Here is a 15,926-nt window from a genome sequence, read left to right as displayed (position 1 = left end):
CCGGCCACTTTATTAGGTACACTTTTCCACCTGCTTATGAACGCAAATTTCTAATCAAATGGCAGCAACTCAATGCATTTAGGCATGTAGAACAACCATCTCTAGGGTTTATAGAGGACAATATAGGATTGGAAAAACCTTGCCTGGTCTGATGAGTTGATTTCTGCTGCCACATTTGGATGGTAGTGTTAGAATTTGGCATCAACAACATGAAAGCATGGATCCATCTTGTCTTGTATCAATAGTTCAGGCTGGTGGTGGTGGTGTAATGGTGTGGAGGATATTTTCTTGGCACACTTTGGGCCCTTTAGTAGCAATTGAGCATCGTGTCAACACCACAGCCTACCTGAGTATTGTTGCTGACCATGTCCATCCCTTTATGACCACAGTGTACCCATCTTCTGATGGCTACTTCAAGCAGGACAATGCGCCATGTCATAGAGCATGAATCATCTCAGACTGGTTTCTTGAACATGACAATGAGTTCACTGTACTCAAATGGCCTCCACAGTCACCAGATCTCAATCCAACAGAGCTTCACTGGGATGTGGTGGAACAGGAGATTCGTATTAAGAATGTGCAGCCGACAAATCTGCAGCAACTGTGTGATGCTATCATGTCAATATGGAGCAAACTCTCTGAGGAATATTTCCAGTACATTGTTGAATCTCTGCCATAAAGGATTAAGGCAGTTTTGAAGGCAAAAGGGGGTCCAACCCGGTACTAGTAAGGTGTACCTAATAAAGTGGCCAGTGTATGTATATTATCAGCATGTTACACTGAAAACTGAAGTAATGATTTTAATGAAGGAATAACTCATGTTTTGTGCCATGTTGTTTAAATAGTAAATCCATTTGCGCCACTTTGTGGACTTATGGGTGTTCTGGTCTATAAAGGAGGTGTGTAGGGCGCATTTTTGGCGCGTTGCTATTTTGAAGAACTGAAATAGACAGCGTCATTGACTAATTAAAAGCAGGTCTAAAGTCTAGAGCAGGGGTCTCAAACTCACGGCCCGCGGGCCATTTGCGGCCCTCAATGCAATATTTTGTGGCCCGCGCCGACCGCTGTACACTGACAGAATCAGCGGAGCGGGGAGAGAGAGTGCTCCCCGCTCCGCTGATTCTATCCGTACACATTCCCCGCCCGCCGTGTTGTTGCGCGCGTTCTGATCAGCTGTGTTGTCACGCGCGTACTTAAGAGCGGTGTTATCGCGCGCCTACTGAAGGACGGGAACGAGGGTGTGTCGCGTCGCGGGGGCACTTTTAATCATTTTGGAAGGGCACTTTCTATGCAAGACTAAAAAGGGCATGTGCTCTGCACAGGTTAAGCCCTATGTGTGCACGTGCCTGCCCTGCATCTTATATTATAGGTAGATACAGACTGGTACAGACTGATGTGACTGGAGTGGGGTGGGGGTGTTTTATTTATACATATATACGCCTTTTTTTAGGTGAGGGAATGGAAGTTTTGAGTGAGTTCCCCCACTTTTTTCCCTAGGACTTCAATAAGTCAAAGTACAGGTCTAGACTTAATGATGATCATCTTCAAGCCATACTGAGGGTCTCAACTGCTTCCGCTCTAAAGCCAAATGTGGTTCAGATTTGTGAGAAGAAGCGCTGTCAAGTCTCTGGCAGCAAGAAGTAGGCAAAAGATGCCATGTTCAGAAGAACTGTTCATAATCTTCACTCAATGTTCTATTAATGTTCAGGACACTTCATGTTCAGAAGGAATAATTAAAACTGTTAATAATGACATTTGAGGACTTTTTTTTTGTGAAATCCCTTATGCGGCCCAGCCTCACCCAGACTTTGCCTCCTGCGGCCCCCAGGTAAATTGAGTTTGAGACCCCTGGTCTAGAGTGTGTTAGTTATGCGCCTATGCAGTTCCAAACACATACACATTGCTTAATACACACAGCATATACAGCAACACCCAAATATCTTTACATATGAAAACAATTAAAGGATTAAAATGTTACAAAAATTATTATTCTCTACATAAATATAAAAACACTGCTCCATGCCTCATCTCGGGGAGCTTTTTTCAGTTTATTCATGACAATTTGCAATTGTACAATGTTATTATTATTAGCAGTTTTATTTGTTATATGCATATTTATATTTGTTTTAATAAAAGGAAGCTAAGATTTGTCCACCTGTCGGGTTTTGGAGATGCCTACATCACCATATGGGGCATAAAAATAGGACGTATGTTTGGATATAACTCTGTTTTTTGACCACACTTCATTATTATTGTTCATTTATTCAATTTCTGGAAATTAGAACCGAATTTAGAAATAGTTTTGAAACAAATCTTTGAGCATTACAAACAAAGTTAAATATGTAGGCTAATGGGTGTCTTCAGTGGAGTGAGTACAACACCGTTTTCTTATTCACAAAAGTAAAGGAGTAAAGTAAAGAGTAAAAGTAAAGAGAAAGTAGAGGCCAAATGGAGGTGGCTCATTCTTTATCCTCGTGCTGCAGTTGGTCTGTTCAACCGTTTTCTCACTAGTGAAGCCTTCAGGTTTTCCTCTAACAAACTCTGCCACATAACTAGCACACGCGCCACGGCGTGAAGCAACTGACTCTTAAAGAGAATAGGAGATGAGACTTTTTATTGGTTTAATGCACGTTTTGCTCAAAAACCACCCATAACTCAATGCTGTTAGACCATGCGCCGGGGCGCAAACCATATTTTTCCGTCCTTAAAATAGCAAAAGTGGATTCAGACATGTTTTTGTGCCATACACTTTAGACTTTGCACCTAAATAGTTAAAATAGAGCCCTTTAACATAAAGATAAAGATTTAATTATAATAATATATGACATTGTTACTATTTTCAATGTATTTATTTTTATGAAATAACAGATGCTTTAGTAAGCATAAGAGACTTCCAAAAACATAAAAAAATTTCACCAACCCCAACTTTTCAATAGTAGTGTGTTTGTGTGTGTGTGTGTGTGTGTGTGTGTGTGTGTGTGTATGTGTGTGCGTATTGTCTCTGATTGTCATCTTGTGATTACTACTCATCTTATTTTTGTGAAGATATTGATGCAATGCATTCTGGGACTGATTTATTTGTCACATGCAATGCAATGCACTAGTAATCCGACCAAATATGGCATAAAAGCAGGCAGCACGAGATCTCTAATAGTTTGCCGATGATGCTATAAAATGCTTTACGAACAAGCAAATGTATTACACAGCATGAGTAAAAATGAGTTTGCATCAAGTGACAGCGTAGTTAACATTAGCAAAACACTATTAGTCTGAAAAACACAAAAGCTCTGAAAGGATTCCCAGTGTGTGCGTGTGTGTGTGTGTTATTGTACCTGGAGAATGAGTTATCGAAGATGAGTGTGTAGACTCCAGCGTTGCGCACTTTGAGTTGTCCCTGTATGGTCTCTTTGTGTGAGTTACAGCGCGTGAGGGGAATCAGAACCTGAACAACAGACACACACACACACACAAGCAGATTTGGATTTTTTATCTGTCATGTTTAGGGAGAGAGATGCTCCCACACGTTGTAAAAGAGGATAAATCTGGGATGCTGCCACACTGACGACATTTAATAATACAAGCTAACTCAACATCTGGTAATATCTGGGATGTTTGTCAAGGCATGAAGTAATTAGAAGTGGTTGATTGTTATTCAACATTTAAATTAAAATCAATCAATGTTTTGGAAGATACTTTGAAAGTAGCAACAAGCTGTCAGGAGGGCTAGAAGTGTTTTTGATGATAGATAAAGCTATATTTATATAGCTGGGAAAAAAGTATTGAACACATCACCATTTTTCCAGTAAACACCTTTTCTGAAGGTGTTGTTGACTTGAAATGTTCACCGGATGTTGGTAACAACCAAAGAAATCCATATATGCAAACAAAACAAATCGAATTAGTTTACAAATGAAGTTATGTGTATTAAAATGAAGTGATACAGGGGAAAATTATTGAACACACGAAGAAAGGAAGGTGTAGAAAGGCAGTGAAAGCCCAGACAGTAGCTGAAATCTCTCAGTAGTATTTCAGCATCCCTCTGCCCTTCGTCAGTGTAAATGAATATCAGCTGCTTCGGTCCAACTTTTACATTAGCAGGAGGAGGAAGATGAAACCAGGGTGGACATTTCAGTAAGACAATGATCCAAAACACAGCCAAGGAAACTCTCAAATGCTTTCAGAAAAAGAAAATCAAGCTGTAGAATGGCCCAGCCAATCACCTGACCTCAATCCAATAGAAAATACATATACACCTTGGGTAATTTTTGGGATTTAAGTAGTGTTAAATCTTTATGAAAAAATCATCAAAGATATGTTATGTTTAAAAAAAGTTAATCAAATATGCACATACAAAAGAACACAACTATTTTATAGACACTAAAAATATAATATGGAAAACAAACAATAGATTAGAAACTCAAATATAATAGTTTTAAAAACACTTGAGAACTTGAGACTTGAGAATTCTCACTTTTACAAATATTATTATTGTTCCGTAAAGGTCTGATCACATTCCTTTCAAATTTTAAATAAAAAAACTAAAAAGCCTTTTTCTCCATAAAATGTTCAGAATAAAAAGCATGTTCAGCTGTTGTGATGGAATTTGTTATTCAACTAAGTACAGATTTTGAAAAACTGTATTAAGTTAAAACATTAATATTGTTTTGTTTTAAGATAAATATATACATGACACCTTTTTGTTGTTTTATGCAGAAAAGTGTATAAAGTCAACATTTTTATTATTAGATTTTACAAAATAAAACAAAAATACAAAAGCATCAGAAATTTCAAGTGATTTAAACTTGTTTATTTTTATTTTTTATAGTATTTTTTTATATCATTTTGGGTCCCTTATGTGCATTTTTTCAGTCCAATGTTTATTTTTGCTCATTTATGTATCACTCTTGAAAACTGAAAATGTAACAAAAATATAATAGTATTTTAATATATTCCAATTATCATTATTTGCGTATTGACTTTTATTTGTGGAAAAGCAGGACATTTTCATTAAAATAAAATAAAAATTACAACATTACATACAAAGAGGCAGTTGTTACCTCTGTGTTGACTCGAGATTAATTGAATACCTTTTTTTTTGTTATTATATGCTAAAAAAGGTATAAATGACAACATTTATAATTCAAAATTCAAAGAAATATCATCAGCAGTTTATAAAATTAAACAAAAATACATTTAACTCAAAAACTTCAGAATTTTCAAGTGGTCTCAAATGATTATAATTTTTTTTTTTTTTACATTTTAGGTACCTTCGGATCTCATTTTGACGTCTCTTTTCACAGTTGACTTTTTATTCATTCATTTTCCTTCGGCTTAGTCCCTGGTTATCAGGGAAACACCCATACACACTCGCATTCACACCCACACTCATACACTAATTTAGTTTCTCCAATTCACCTATGGCACATGTCTTTGGACTGTGGGGGAAAACGGAGCACCTAGAGGAAACACACACAAACACGGGGAGAACATGCAAACTCCACACAGAAATGCCAACTGACTCAGCTGGGACTCAAACCAGCAACCTTCTTGCTGTGAGGCGGCAGTGCCATCGTGCTGCCATCGACTTTTTATTTTTTGCTCATTTATTTACTACTCTCCATCACTGAAAATGGGGCAACTCTAAACACTACCATTTTCAATGCTGAGACGTAACAAAAAATATACATATTATATCATTTAAATATTCTAATTGCCATTATTTACTCTGACTTTTATTTGTGGATATGCAGGACATTTTCAATAAAAAGTAGAAAGATGACAGAATTACCTACAAAGAGAGACAGCTATTACCTCTAATGACACTCTATGGTCGTTCAACAGCAGAAATGTATTGGTTTCACATAACAAGGCCACAGTTTATGTGCATAAATAAGTGTGCTTGTTGTCCATAACTACCTTCGCACAGTAGTATTGAGGCCAGACATGTTAAAGTGAGTGGGCCTTGGTGAAATATAGTGATACTCAATGGCTACTCTCAAACTAAAGAATCAACATTTTACAATTCACAAACAGGAATGAAAATTCTGAATGCTTAAACAGTATAACACACACTGAACTGAGCTAAACTGAACTCAAATACGAAAAAAACTTAACTTCACTGTTCCAATTTACTATGACCATTTATGTAAAGCTGCTTTGACACAATCTGCATTGTAAAAGCGCCATAAAAATAAAGGTGAATTGATTTGAATATAAACACATTTTTTACGGTTCATGGTTACATTCAGTATGGGGGTGTGCGAAAGATCTGCAACATCAACAGCCTTCAGCAGGATAGCGCTCCTTCTCATACTTCAAACCTCCACATCAAAGTTACTGAGCAAACAAGGTCAAGGTGCTCCAGGGTTTCCAGCCTAGTCATCAGACATGAACATTATTGAGCATTAATGAGCTGGGGTGAGATGGAGGAGGAGGCATTTAAGATGAACCTAAGAATCGTGATGAACTCTGGGAGTCCCGCAAGAACGCTTTCTTTGCCATTCCAGATGACTTTATTAATAAGTGATTTGAGTCATTGCAGAGATGTATGGATGCAGTCCTCCAAGCTCATGATGGAGTCAGACACAATATTCATTCTGTTTCCACTGCAGCATGACTTTATATTCTATACTGGACATTATTCTGTTAAGTGACAAGACTTTTGTCTAAGTAAAGTCAGACCTTACTGTACTAATGAAATAATTCAAAATCAAGGCATGATCATATTTTATTTTGGTAAATAAGTTTAATCTAGAGGCCTTTACCTTTTATATAAACCACTTCTGATACCGAATGATCAACTTAAAGGTTTCATTTTGTATTTCACATTTTCTGTTATTTTACAGACTTATTTCTTTATATATTATTCAGTGTCTCCCACAGGTTTGAAATATAGTCACGGTGGTAGCCGGATTGAAACACACCTTTTACCCACAGCACATAAATGGTTGACTACACGCGGCAAAAAAAACAATAATGTGATTTTTAACTATATTTCTATTTTTTATGACACTGTTAAACACTGTTGCTTTTCAATGGGTTAAATTATTAAAAAATCAAATAATTTATTTAATAGAAATAAACGTTTTTACTTTCTTTTATGCTATTTAGGAGCTATGTGCGCCCACTGACAGGTAAAGGCTGCTCTCTCTCTCTCTTTCTCTCTTTTCTCACATTTTAGGCGCTTTATTGGCATGACAAATAACTGTATATTTGAATTGCCAAAGCAGTGCAGCGTTGCTGCGTACAGACAAGACAGTGCAAAAAGGGCAGTAGTGCAAAGAAATATGAACATAAAATATAGTATAGAAATAAAGAAAAGAAAATTAGATTCATAAAAATAGATTATTTAGATAGAGAAATAGAAATAAAATAGAGATATAGAATATCTCTCTCTCTCTCTCTTCAAGTTGCCTTATTGGCATAACATTCAGTACTACCAAAGCACTTCAAGTATGTAGTATATTAAAATCATCAAATAATAATAATAAAAAATATATATACAGTAAGACATAAATGAAAAAACAAACAAAGAAACAAACAGATAATATATTTGATAAATATAACAATTCTAATAATAAAAAGTCTAGATTATTTAAATAAGATACATGAATTTACATGAACCATTTCTTATGGTGTGTAGGGTGTATACATATTTTGCAGCTAGTCTGTACGTCAATTCTCTCTCTCTCTCTCTCTCTCTCTCTCTCTCTCTCTCTCTCTCTCTCTCTCTCAATTAAATTCAATAATTGCTTTATTGGCATAACAATTGTTACAAATGTATTGCCAAAGCAGTTATAAAGTTTACATAAAAAGTAACATACATATTCAATTAAAAAAACAGTACACACAGTAAATAGTAGTAGTAAAAATGATATGATGATAGATGATATTTATATATAATAATTAAATAAAATATCAACAATACATCATATTATTCAATATGTCACATCAATATTCAATATATTACACACACTCTCTCTCTCTCTCTCTCTCTCTCTCTCTCTCTCTTAAGTTGCTTCATTGGCATGACACAGTATTGCCAAAGCAATTTAAAAATGTAAAGTATGTAATATATTAACATCATTAAATTATTAAAATATAGTGCAAATGAGAAATAAATAAAAGAAAAAAGGGAATAAAAATAGATATTATTGCTAAAAATTATAATAGTTACTAGAATAAAAAAGTATAGATTATATAAATAAGGCAAATAAGTTGATTAGACATTTCTAATGGTGGACAAATATTTAGCAGCCAGTTTTTTTTTTCTCTCTCTGAGTCATTTGTCAATGATAAATTATGTTTCTCTTGCTGCTGTGAGTACAGTCAGCTGTGAAAAGGGAATGCAAAAATGCATACAAATAGTAGCAATTTTAGAAAGCGAATCCCGGACATTTTAAGAGATTCAGAAACTGCGGTCAAATGCATTCTAGCACAAAAGATGCATCTCTGTGTGTCTGCAGAGCACGTGACTGTGGGAGTGTTGACAGTTTTCGAGCGCACACAGAACCAGCAGAAGGAAATGTGCAGAGCAAGAGAAGATGTTCCACTGGTTAATCGATCGCAAATGTTTGGCTTTTTTGGACGAACATAAAAATAAGTGTAAAATAGCAAAATAAGTAAAGCAAGTAAAGTTTATGTGCACTGTTATTAGTTCTTATACAATACAATATTTTAAACTACTAAAATATCAATAAAAGTCACTTGGTTAAACTGTAGAGTTGAACTTTTTAACATCAAAAGTCAACAGAGCAGAGATCAACATCCCATAATGCAATTCACAACCATAAATAAACAAAACATATGGTATTTTTTTACAATGTAGTGTCAATTGTACATTAAAATAAAGTGTGACCAATAGCATTTCTCACAATGCACCCAAATACAGAAATGTGTGTGTTGTCAGACTGATTCCTTTCATAGTTTAATAGGGATTTTTTTTATCTGCATGTGTTTTCTTCAGCTGCGGGGGGTTGAGGTCTCTCGGGCATGGCAATAATTGATTCTGGCTAAAAGGGAAAAGGTCAAACATGATCTGAAAATAAATGTCTAAACTGAAAATGAACAAAAACACTATCAGGACACAACAAGCAGCCGACCAAGCTATAGCAAATGCATTTAAACAGATTACACAAGATCACATTTTGATTTATAGCTTCACCAAACATTAACGTAAAGTGATATACTATAGAGATTAGTATAAGATTTACTCATTTAGATCAAACAAGCACAGCATAAGAGCGTAAATCTTGTGATCATCCTCAGGGGGGCAGAGTGAAATCTAATTAAGATAGATTTTAATTATGATACATTGTTAAGAAGTTCAAACTAAAGAAACTGCCTGAATTATGAGAGTAATAGTCATACTACTTGGGGCGGCATAGTGGCTACACAGCAAGAAGGTCACTGGTTTGAGTCCCAGCTGGCCCAGTTTTTGTGTGGAGTTTGCATGTTCTCCCCGTGTTGGTGTGGGTTTCCTCAGGGTGCTCTAGTTTGCCCCACAGTCCAAACACATGCACTTCAGGTGAACTGAATAAGCTAAAATTGGCCATCGTGTATAAGTGTGTTTGTGTATGGATGTTTCCCTGTTCTGGGTTGCGGTAGGAAGGGCACCCGCTGTGTAAAACATATGCTGGAATAGTTTGGTTCATTCCGCTGTGGTGACCACTGAAATAGAGACTAAGTCGAAAGGAAAATGAACGAATGACTTGTTAAGACACACTCAACACCCTCTGAATGTCTTGCATGTGTGTGTTTGTTACCTTGGCCTGCTCGACAGGTGTGTCAAGTGTCTCTCTGTACACCACAGTGAAGGAGATGCTCTTTGGCTCGGAGGAGAAAACCCAGCTGATGATGGGTCCGCGGTCGCCCACTGTGATGGGAATGGTGCTGTAACAACTGGACTTGACAAACAGCTCACGGGAGCCATCGCCGAAATGAGGAATCTCATCTATATCCAGAGGCACAGAGGCACTGCAGAAACACACGCACAGATTCAGAGGAAACAATAATAGTGGAGCGTAATCAGTGTGTGTGTGTGTGTGAATAATAACTTTCATTTTTCAGATTTTGATTGTAATGCAATAATGTTCGCCTTTTGTAAAGCTGCTTTCTAACAAAATTGATTGTGAAAAGCGCTATACAAATAAACTTGGATTAAATTGAATTGTTTTGTGTCTGCACTTACTAACCTGAGCTCTCCTGACTTGAGGAGGGTGATTTCTGCATCCTGTACTGAAATCATGTCTTCCTGTTCTTCAGACGTCACGTCACTTGATACGCTACTGTAAAAGACAATAGGCACATTGTTATGTCCTTTTAGATGTTAATAATAAACTAAGAGTATTTTGACATAACATATAATAGTTTAGGGCAGCACTGTGGAGCAGTGGGTAGTACAATCGCCTTACACCAAGAAGGTCACTAGTTCGAGTCTCAGCTGGATAATTTGGCATTTCTGTGTGGAGTTTGCATGTTCTCCTCTAGTTGGCATGGGTTTCCCCCACAAGTCCAAAGACATGTGGTACTGGTGTTCTGGGTAGGCTAAATTGTGCGTAGTGTATGAGTGTGAATGAGTGTGTGTGGGTGATTTCCAGTGATGGGTTGCAGCTGGAATGGCATCCGTTGCATTAAACATATGCGTTGTGTAAACCACAGGCACATGTCGGTACAACTATAAAAGAAGATGCTTCAATCCCGGTTTGTGCGTTAAATCAGGTTTATTTTAATACAATGGATACTCGTACAGCAGTGGAAATTAAGTTTAGTTAAATGTGCACATTGTGTTTGTGCGTGAACTTCGTAATGACATTGTGTGTGACTCATCATTGCAGAAAGGCTTGAATTAACTCCACAACAAATACATCAAATAATCATTGGGAAAGTTCTTACTGTAGTTTTTCTCACAAATGTTATGCGAGATCTGCTTCCTTCATGTCTGTCACTGTGCTGTTTATCTGATGCAGCGGGACATGGAGACACACGTGAGAGCCTTATGGAGTGATCTCTGTTGCTCTGACAGGCATGTGGGAACGGTGTGTGGGGAGAACTAGCTCATTTGCATTAAAAGCACAGGCAACAAAACAGCTACAATGTGCTCAGAGCAGAAAATTCCAATATTCTGAAAGGTTTAATAAATAATCTAATGGGTGCTTTGAGCTGAAACTTTACAGACACATTCTGGAGACACAAAAGCATTGTTTTAAATCTTGAAAAAGGGTGCCCTAACATTAACTAATGTTAACAAAGTTAAATAAATACTGTAATAAATGTATTACTAATCGTTTGTCTGGTCAGTAAATACATTACCTTATGGACCATTATTTTGAAGTGAACCATATTATTTTTTATTTGAATGTTATTTTTGGTTATTGTTATTTTGTTTTTAACATTTCTATTATTATTAGTTATTACTTTAAAGTAAAATTAACAAATCAAATCAAAATAAGAAATATATACATGCATTCACACATACAGTCAGCAAGTTGAGCACCCACCAGACACACTAGAAGGCACTCTACACATCACATCTGCCACTGAACCAGACTACATATCCCAACATGGTTCCAGTTCACCATTGATTACAAACACACAGCTGAAGCTCATGAGGACTGATTACCATGACTATAAATACACCTCACTCACATACACACTTTGCTGAGTTTTGTTAAACTTTTGGGTGCATCACGAAGTGTTATCCTTGCCTTGCCTTGTCGTGTTTTGCCCTTTGCCTTGTTTTTTGTTGAACTAACACAGTTTCATGGACTGACACAATTCTTCTGTTAAGCTGCTTTGACAATCTACATTGTAAAAGCGTTTTAGAAATAAAGATGAACTGAATTGAATTTGTTCATGTTGTTTTGCCGCCTGTCCTTACCATTTGTCTGTTTTTTAGACGCTTTTGGATTACCTTAAAGCTCCTGTTTGCTCCTGTTACGACCTTTGCCTGCCAGACGATTTACTTTAATAAAGCTGCATTTGGATCCTCACCTCTTTTATTAACCTGACTCATTACACAGACACAAACACCATATAAATATAAATAAATACATATATAAATATGCACAGCGTGTGTGTGTGTGTGTGTGTGTGTGTGTGTGTGTGTGTTAAAATTCAAGTTTTTCCATGTAACAAAAACACAATTTTTTTTTGCCTAGGTTAACAATAATAAAGCTAGTCTGAAGCAAAAAAAAAAAAACTGTGAAAGTTAGTGTACTTTTCATCGTTTTTGTCTGAACTGTCAATTTAACCGCCATTGATTTTCACAATAATATTTCATTGTCCTACCAAAACCTACTGTGACTGTCAGAACTCAAAGCTTTTCAATTAAAACAACTAAGCTGAACAAAATGACTCACACTGAACTTGAAAGCTCTATTATTTATAACAGCATAGGCAAATACTGTACATCTGAACACATGCATTTCAACATTTTCAGTGCTGCTAAAACGTTTAGACTAAGATGTTTTAATGTCTTTAAGCTGTGTATATTTGATCATGTTTTGAAACACAAATATTTAAAAAAGCTTTACAGTAAAAACAAGAATATTGTAAAATATTATAACCATTTAAAATTTTTCTATTTGACTGAAATGCAAAATGTAATTTATTTTTATAATGAGAAAGTGGACGTTTTAGCATCATTACATCAGTCTTAAGTGCTTAGAAAGCATTTTGTTATTCAGTAACATTTATTATCATTATTGTAAACAGTGAAACTTTATTAGATGTTTTTTTGGGGTGGATAAAATGTGGATGAAATATTTTGTATCATTATACATTTTTTTCTGACACAAACCTCTGAAAAACAGTGTACCTGCATGTGTGTTACTTCTGGCTGTGTGCATTTGTGTTTTTGTGTGTGTTTCTAACAGTTTTCATAGCACATTTCACATTTGATTATTATATAAATCTCTCACAGAGTAACACAGATTTGCAGAGGGACTCTTTTCAAGGGATAGAGGAGTCAAAATCTTGAGTTGATCTGACAGCAAAGAATCATTATTCATTTGACATGTGAAAATGATGTATGAATAGAGCACAAAAGTAAAAAAAAGAATGATTATCATTAGGGCTGCACGATACTAGGAAGGAAAATATGTGATGGTTTTGTTAAATATTGCAATAATGTTATTTATTACGACAACATTTGCCAAAAATTGCTATTTTATTAACTTTGTTTTCATTTATTTCATTGGCTTATCATTGTAAGCAAAATAATCTTGTTTTTCGATTTGTGATAAGATTATTTTGCTCACCCTATTGGCAGATTTTTTTAGCGTGATTTAAGGAAAAACTCACTTCATTTTGGCATATTTCTTAAAACAAGACAATATGTTTTGCTTGTCTAGAAAAGTCTTCTTGATTTAAAGGGTCACGAAACACCAAAACACCTTTTTTGAGTTGTTGACAGTCGTATATGGGTTCCCACACGGCTAAAAACACTATTAGGACACCTATATTTCACTAAAAAGTGTAAATTGGTTGTTTTTCGTTATTTCAAGCAAATTCGTTCTTCCGGTTTGAAACGAATTTTTGAAGCTGCGTCACGGTCATGACATAATAGCGTGTATTCCAGCGTGCAGACTGGACGTCTGTGCCAGAGTGTGTCTTATTACGTCTTACAGTGTGATGCATTAATGCATGAGTAAGGCTTGGTTCAAACCAATCAGCGCGCTCTATTGTGCATCTTCATTAATATTACTCGACATGTAAGTTATTGTTGTCGAGCATCGCGTACACTGTAAATCCACACGTGACTCCAGCTGAGCTCTCACAGAGAGAAAATGAAAACGAAACTTAACTGCAGCAAACAATAAAATCAACACTTCATGCTTGTTTTGCCAACACAACGTGGTGTGTCTGTCGTCTAAATACTGTGACAGTAATGAATATTAATGAAGTTGCACAATAGAGCGCGCTGATTGGTTTTAACCAAGTCTTACTCATGCATTAATGCATCACACTGTAAGACGTAATAAGACACACTCTGGCACAGACGTCCAGTCTGCACGCTGGAATACACGCTATTATGTCATGATCGTGACGCAGCTTCAAAAATTTGTTTCAAACCGGAAGTACTAATTTGCTTGAAATAACGCAAAATCAACCAATTTACACTTTTTAGTGAAATATAGGTGTCCTAATAGTGCTTTTAGCAGTGTGGGACACATATACGACTGTCAACAGCTCAAAAAATGAGTTTTGGTGTTTCGTGACCCTTTAAGAATTTTTAGATATTTGGACTATAAACAAGACAAAAAAATCTAAGTAAGAAAAGCATTTTTTGCAGTGTAGTGGTCTAACACCAGTAAGTTACTGTGGATTCTACAGGAAATTGTTAACAGTGTATTTAAGATGCATGCTTATTATAACGTGCTTAGCACAAAAGACAGACAACTAACATCCCATAGGAATGATGGTAAAAAAAAATCTATCTAAAATGAAATGTTTTTTCCATCTAAATTCCCTTGCATTCCTAGTGGAGTGCGTCTAATTACGGCTAACCTCCCTCACCTAGCGGAGATTTGATCTTTTGAGGATCCTGCAAAATTATACGGCAGGCAGGTGCTCATCTCAGAGTGAAAAATGTTGGGAAATGCACGCAAGATGGCATGAAATGCATAAATTGACAGTCATCTTCCCCCCACAATCAGCCTCTCCGCAGGACTTCCTGTCTGTCTGTAACACTTATTTGTGGAGGATTCACATCCCAATTTGTCTAAACAGAGACCCAGAGATGAAGCCTGAAGGATCTCTATATCACTGCGACAAATTGGACCATTCAGAGTGTGATTGTGGGAACGTGTGGACATTTTTGCACGTTCTTTGTCTCGAGTAACTTGGCTTGTGCGTAATTTATATAAGCATGAACAATACAAGTTTATTTGTATAACGCTTTTCACAATGATTGTTTCATAGCAGCTTTACAAAAGGTGTACATTATTGCTTCACAAACAAGTTCTGAATTGTTATGGATACTACTTACCATAGCTTTATTAGTTACTAGTAACTTTAACTAATTACCTAGTTACTAGTAACTTTAACTAATTACCTAGTAACTAATAGCTTTTAACAGTTAAAGTTATTATACACAAACATAGTTAACCAATAGGTAATAATTGTGGTTCTGAGTGCACTTAAAGGATCATCATGATACCTTAAAAGGCCATGAAACCCCCTTGTTTCAGCAGGGTTTTTTCACACCTCTACTTTGGAAAAAGTCAGGAAAGTGGGCGTGTCCAGCTCTATTAAGGGAGGAGTGTTGGAGGAGGAGAAAAAGGAAAGGTCCGTAAAAATTTGCATAAAAATGGGAGTGTCGGTTTGGGCACACGCTGATTTTCAGAGGCAAAACAAACACAGATGCAAAGGAGAAAGCGAGTGACTGTGTTTAGAGACATCAGTAATCAAATTATTTGCGAAATTATTAAATGGTGGACTTAAACTGCAGTTTGGGTCTTTCATTCAGGAATTTCATTCACGCCCCTCGTGACAAACGAGATACTTGATTCGAGGAATTGCTGGAAGCGTGTATTTTTCATGCAATGTTTGTTACCGCACGGCGAATGAGAGAAATAAACCCTCCGCATTTCTCTGTAACTTAGATGCACTCGGTAGGTAGCGTCAGATGGCAGTGTGTGTTATTCCGGTCATAAAATGCGGCGAAAATCCTACACAATGGTTAGTTTGATTGTGGTGCTTACATGTTTACACTCAGAGAGCAGCATTTACAGCAGGTTTTTCAGCCCATAATATAGTAGTGATATTAACATACAGTAAACTTTATTAACTTAGAAATCATTTGACTAAGGTCCATCTTTAAACACTGAAAGAGTACTGCTGACAATACGAACTAACTTTGCCTCTGAATAAACAAACAAAGACCACTGATCGCACACTTTACAAGGCAGGACAATCAACACCAA

At 36.2% G+C, this 15,926-nt stretch overlaps 1 protein-coding gene across 5 annotated transcripts in view; it reads right to left on the bottom strand.

Annotated features, from left to right (window-relative positions):
* The window catches only part of fyco1a (FYVE and coiled-coil domain autophagy adaptor 1a), a 97,494-nt gene that overhangs the window by 6,586 nt on the left and 74,982 nt on the right, over positions 1 to 15,926 (bottom strand). For 4 of the 5 annotated variants that reach the window (XM_087307636.1, XM_087307637.1, XM_087307634.1 and 1 more), the window contains 3 exons: positions 10,194 to 10,286; positions 9,765 to 9,975; positions 3,333 to 3,442 (listed from right to left, as the gene is read on the bottom strand). In XM_087307636.1, coding sequence (XP_087163762.1) covers positions 3,333 to 3,442; positions 9,765 to 9,975; positions 10,194 to 10,286 — 414 coding nt within the window. Of the gene's footprint in view, positions 1 to 3,332; positions 3,443 to 4,707; positions 5,496 to 9,521; positions 9,976 to 10,193; positions 10,287 to 15,926 lie in introns of those variants that run through there. The other variant, XR_015523891.1, reaches the window with a different exon arrangement.

The sequence above is a fragment of the Danio rerio genome, chromosome 23 (assembly GCF_052040795.2).
Source record: "Danio rerio strain M-AB ecotype USA chromosome 23, GRCz13ab, whole genome shotgun sequence".
Classification (NCBI taxonomy): Eukaryota; Metazoa; Chordata; class Actinopteri; order Cypriniformes; family Danionidae; genus Danio; species Danio rerio.
The sequence above is the reverse complement of the archived record's forward strand: the minus strand, read 5'-3'. Positions and strand labels throughout refer to the sequence as shown.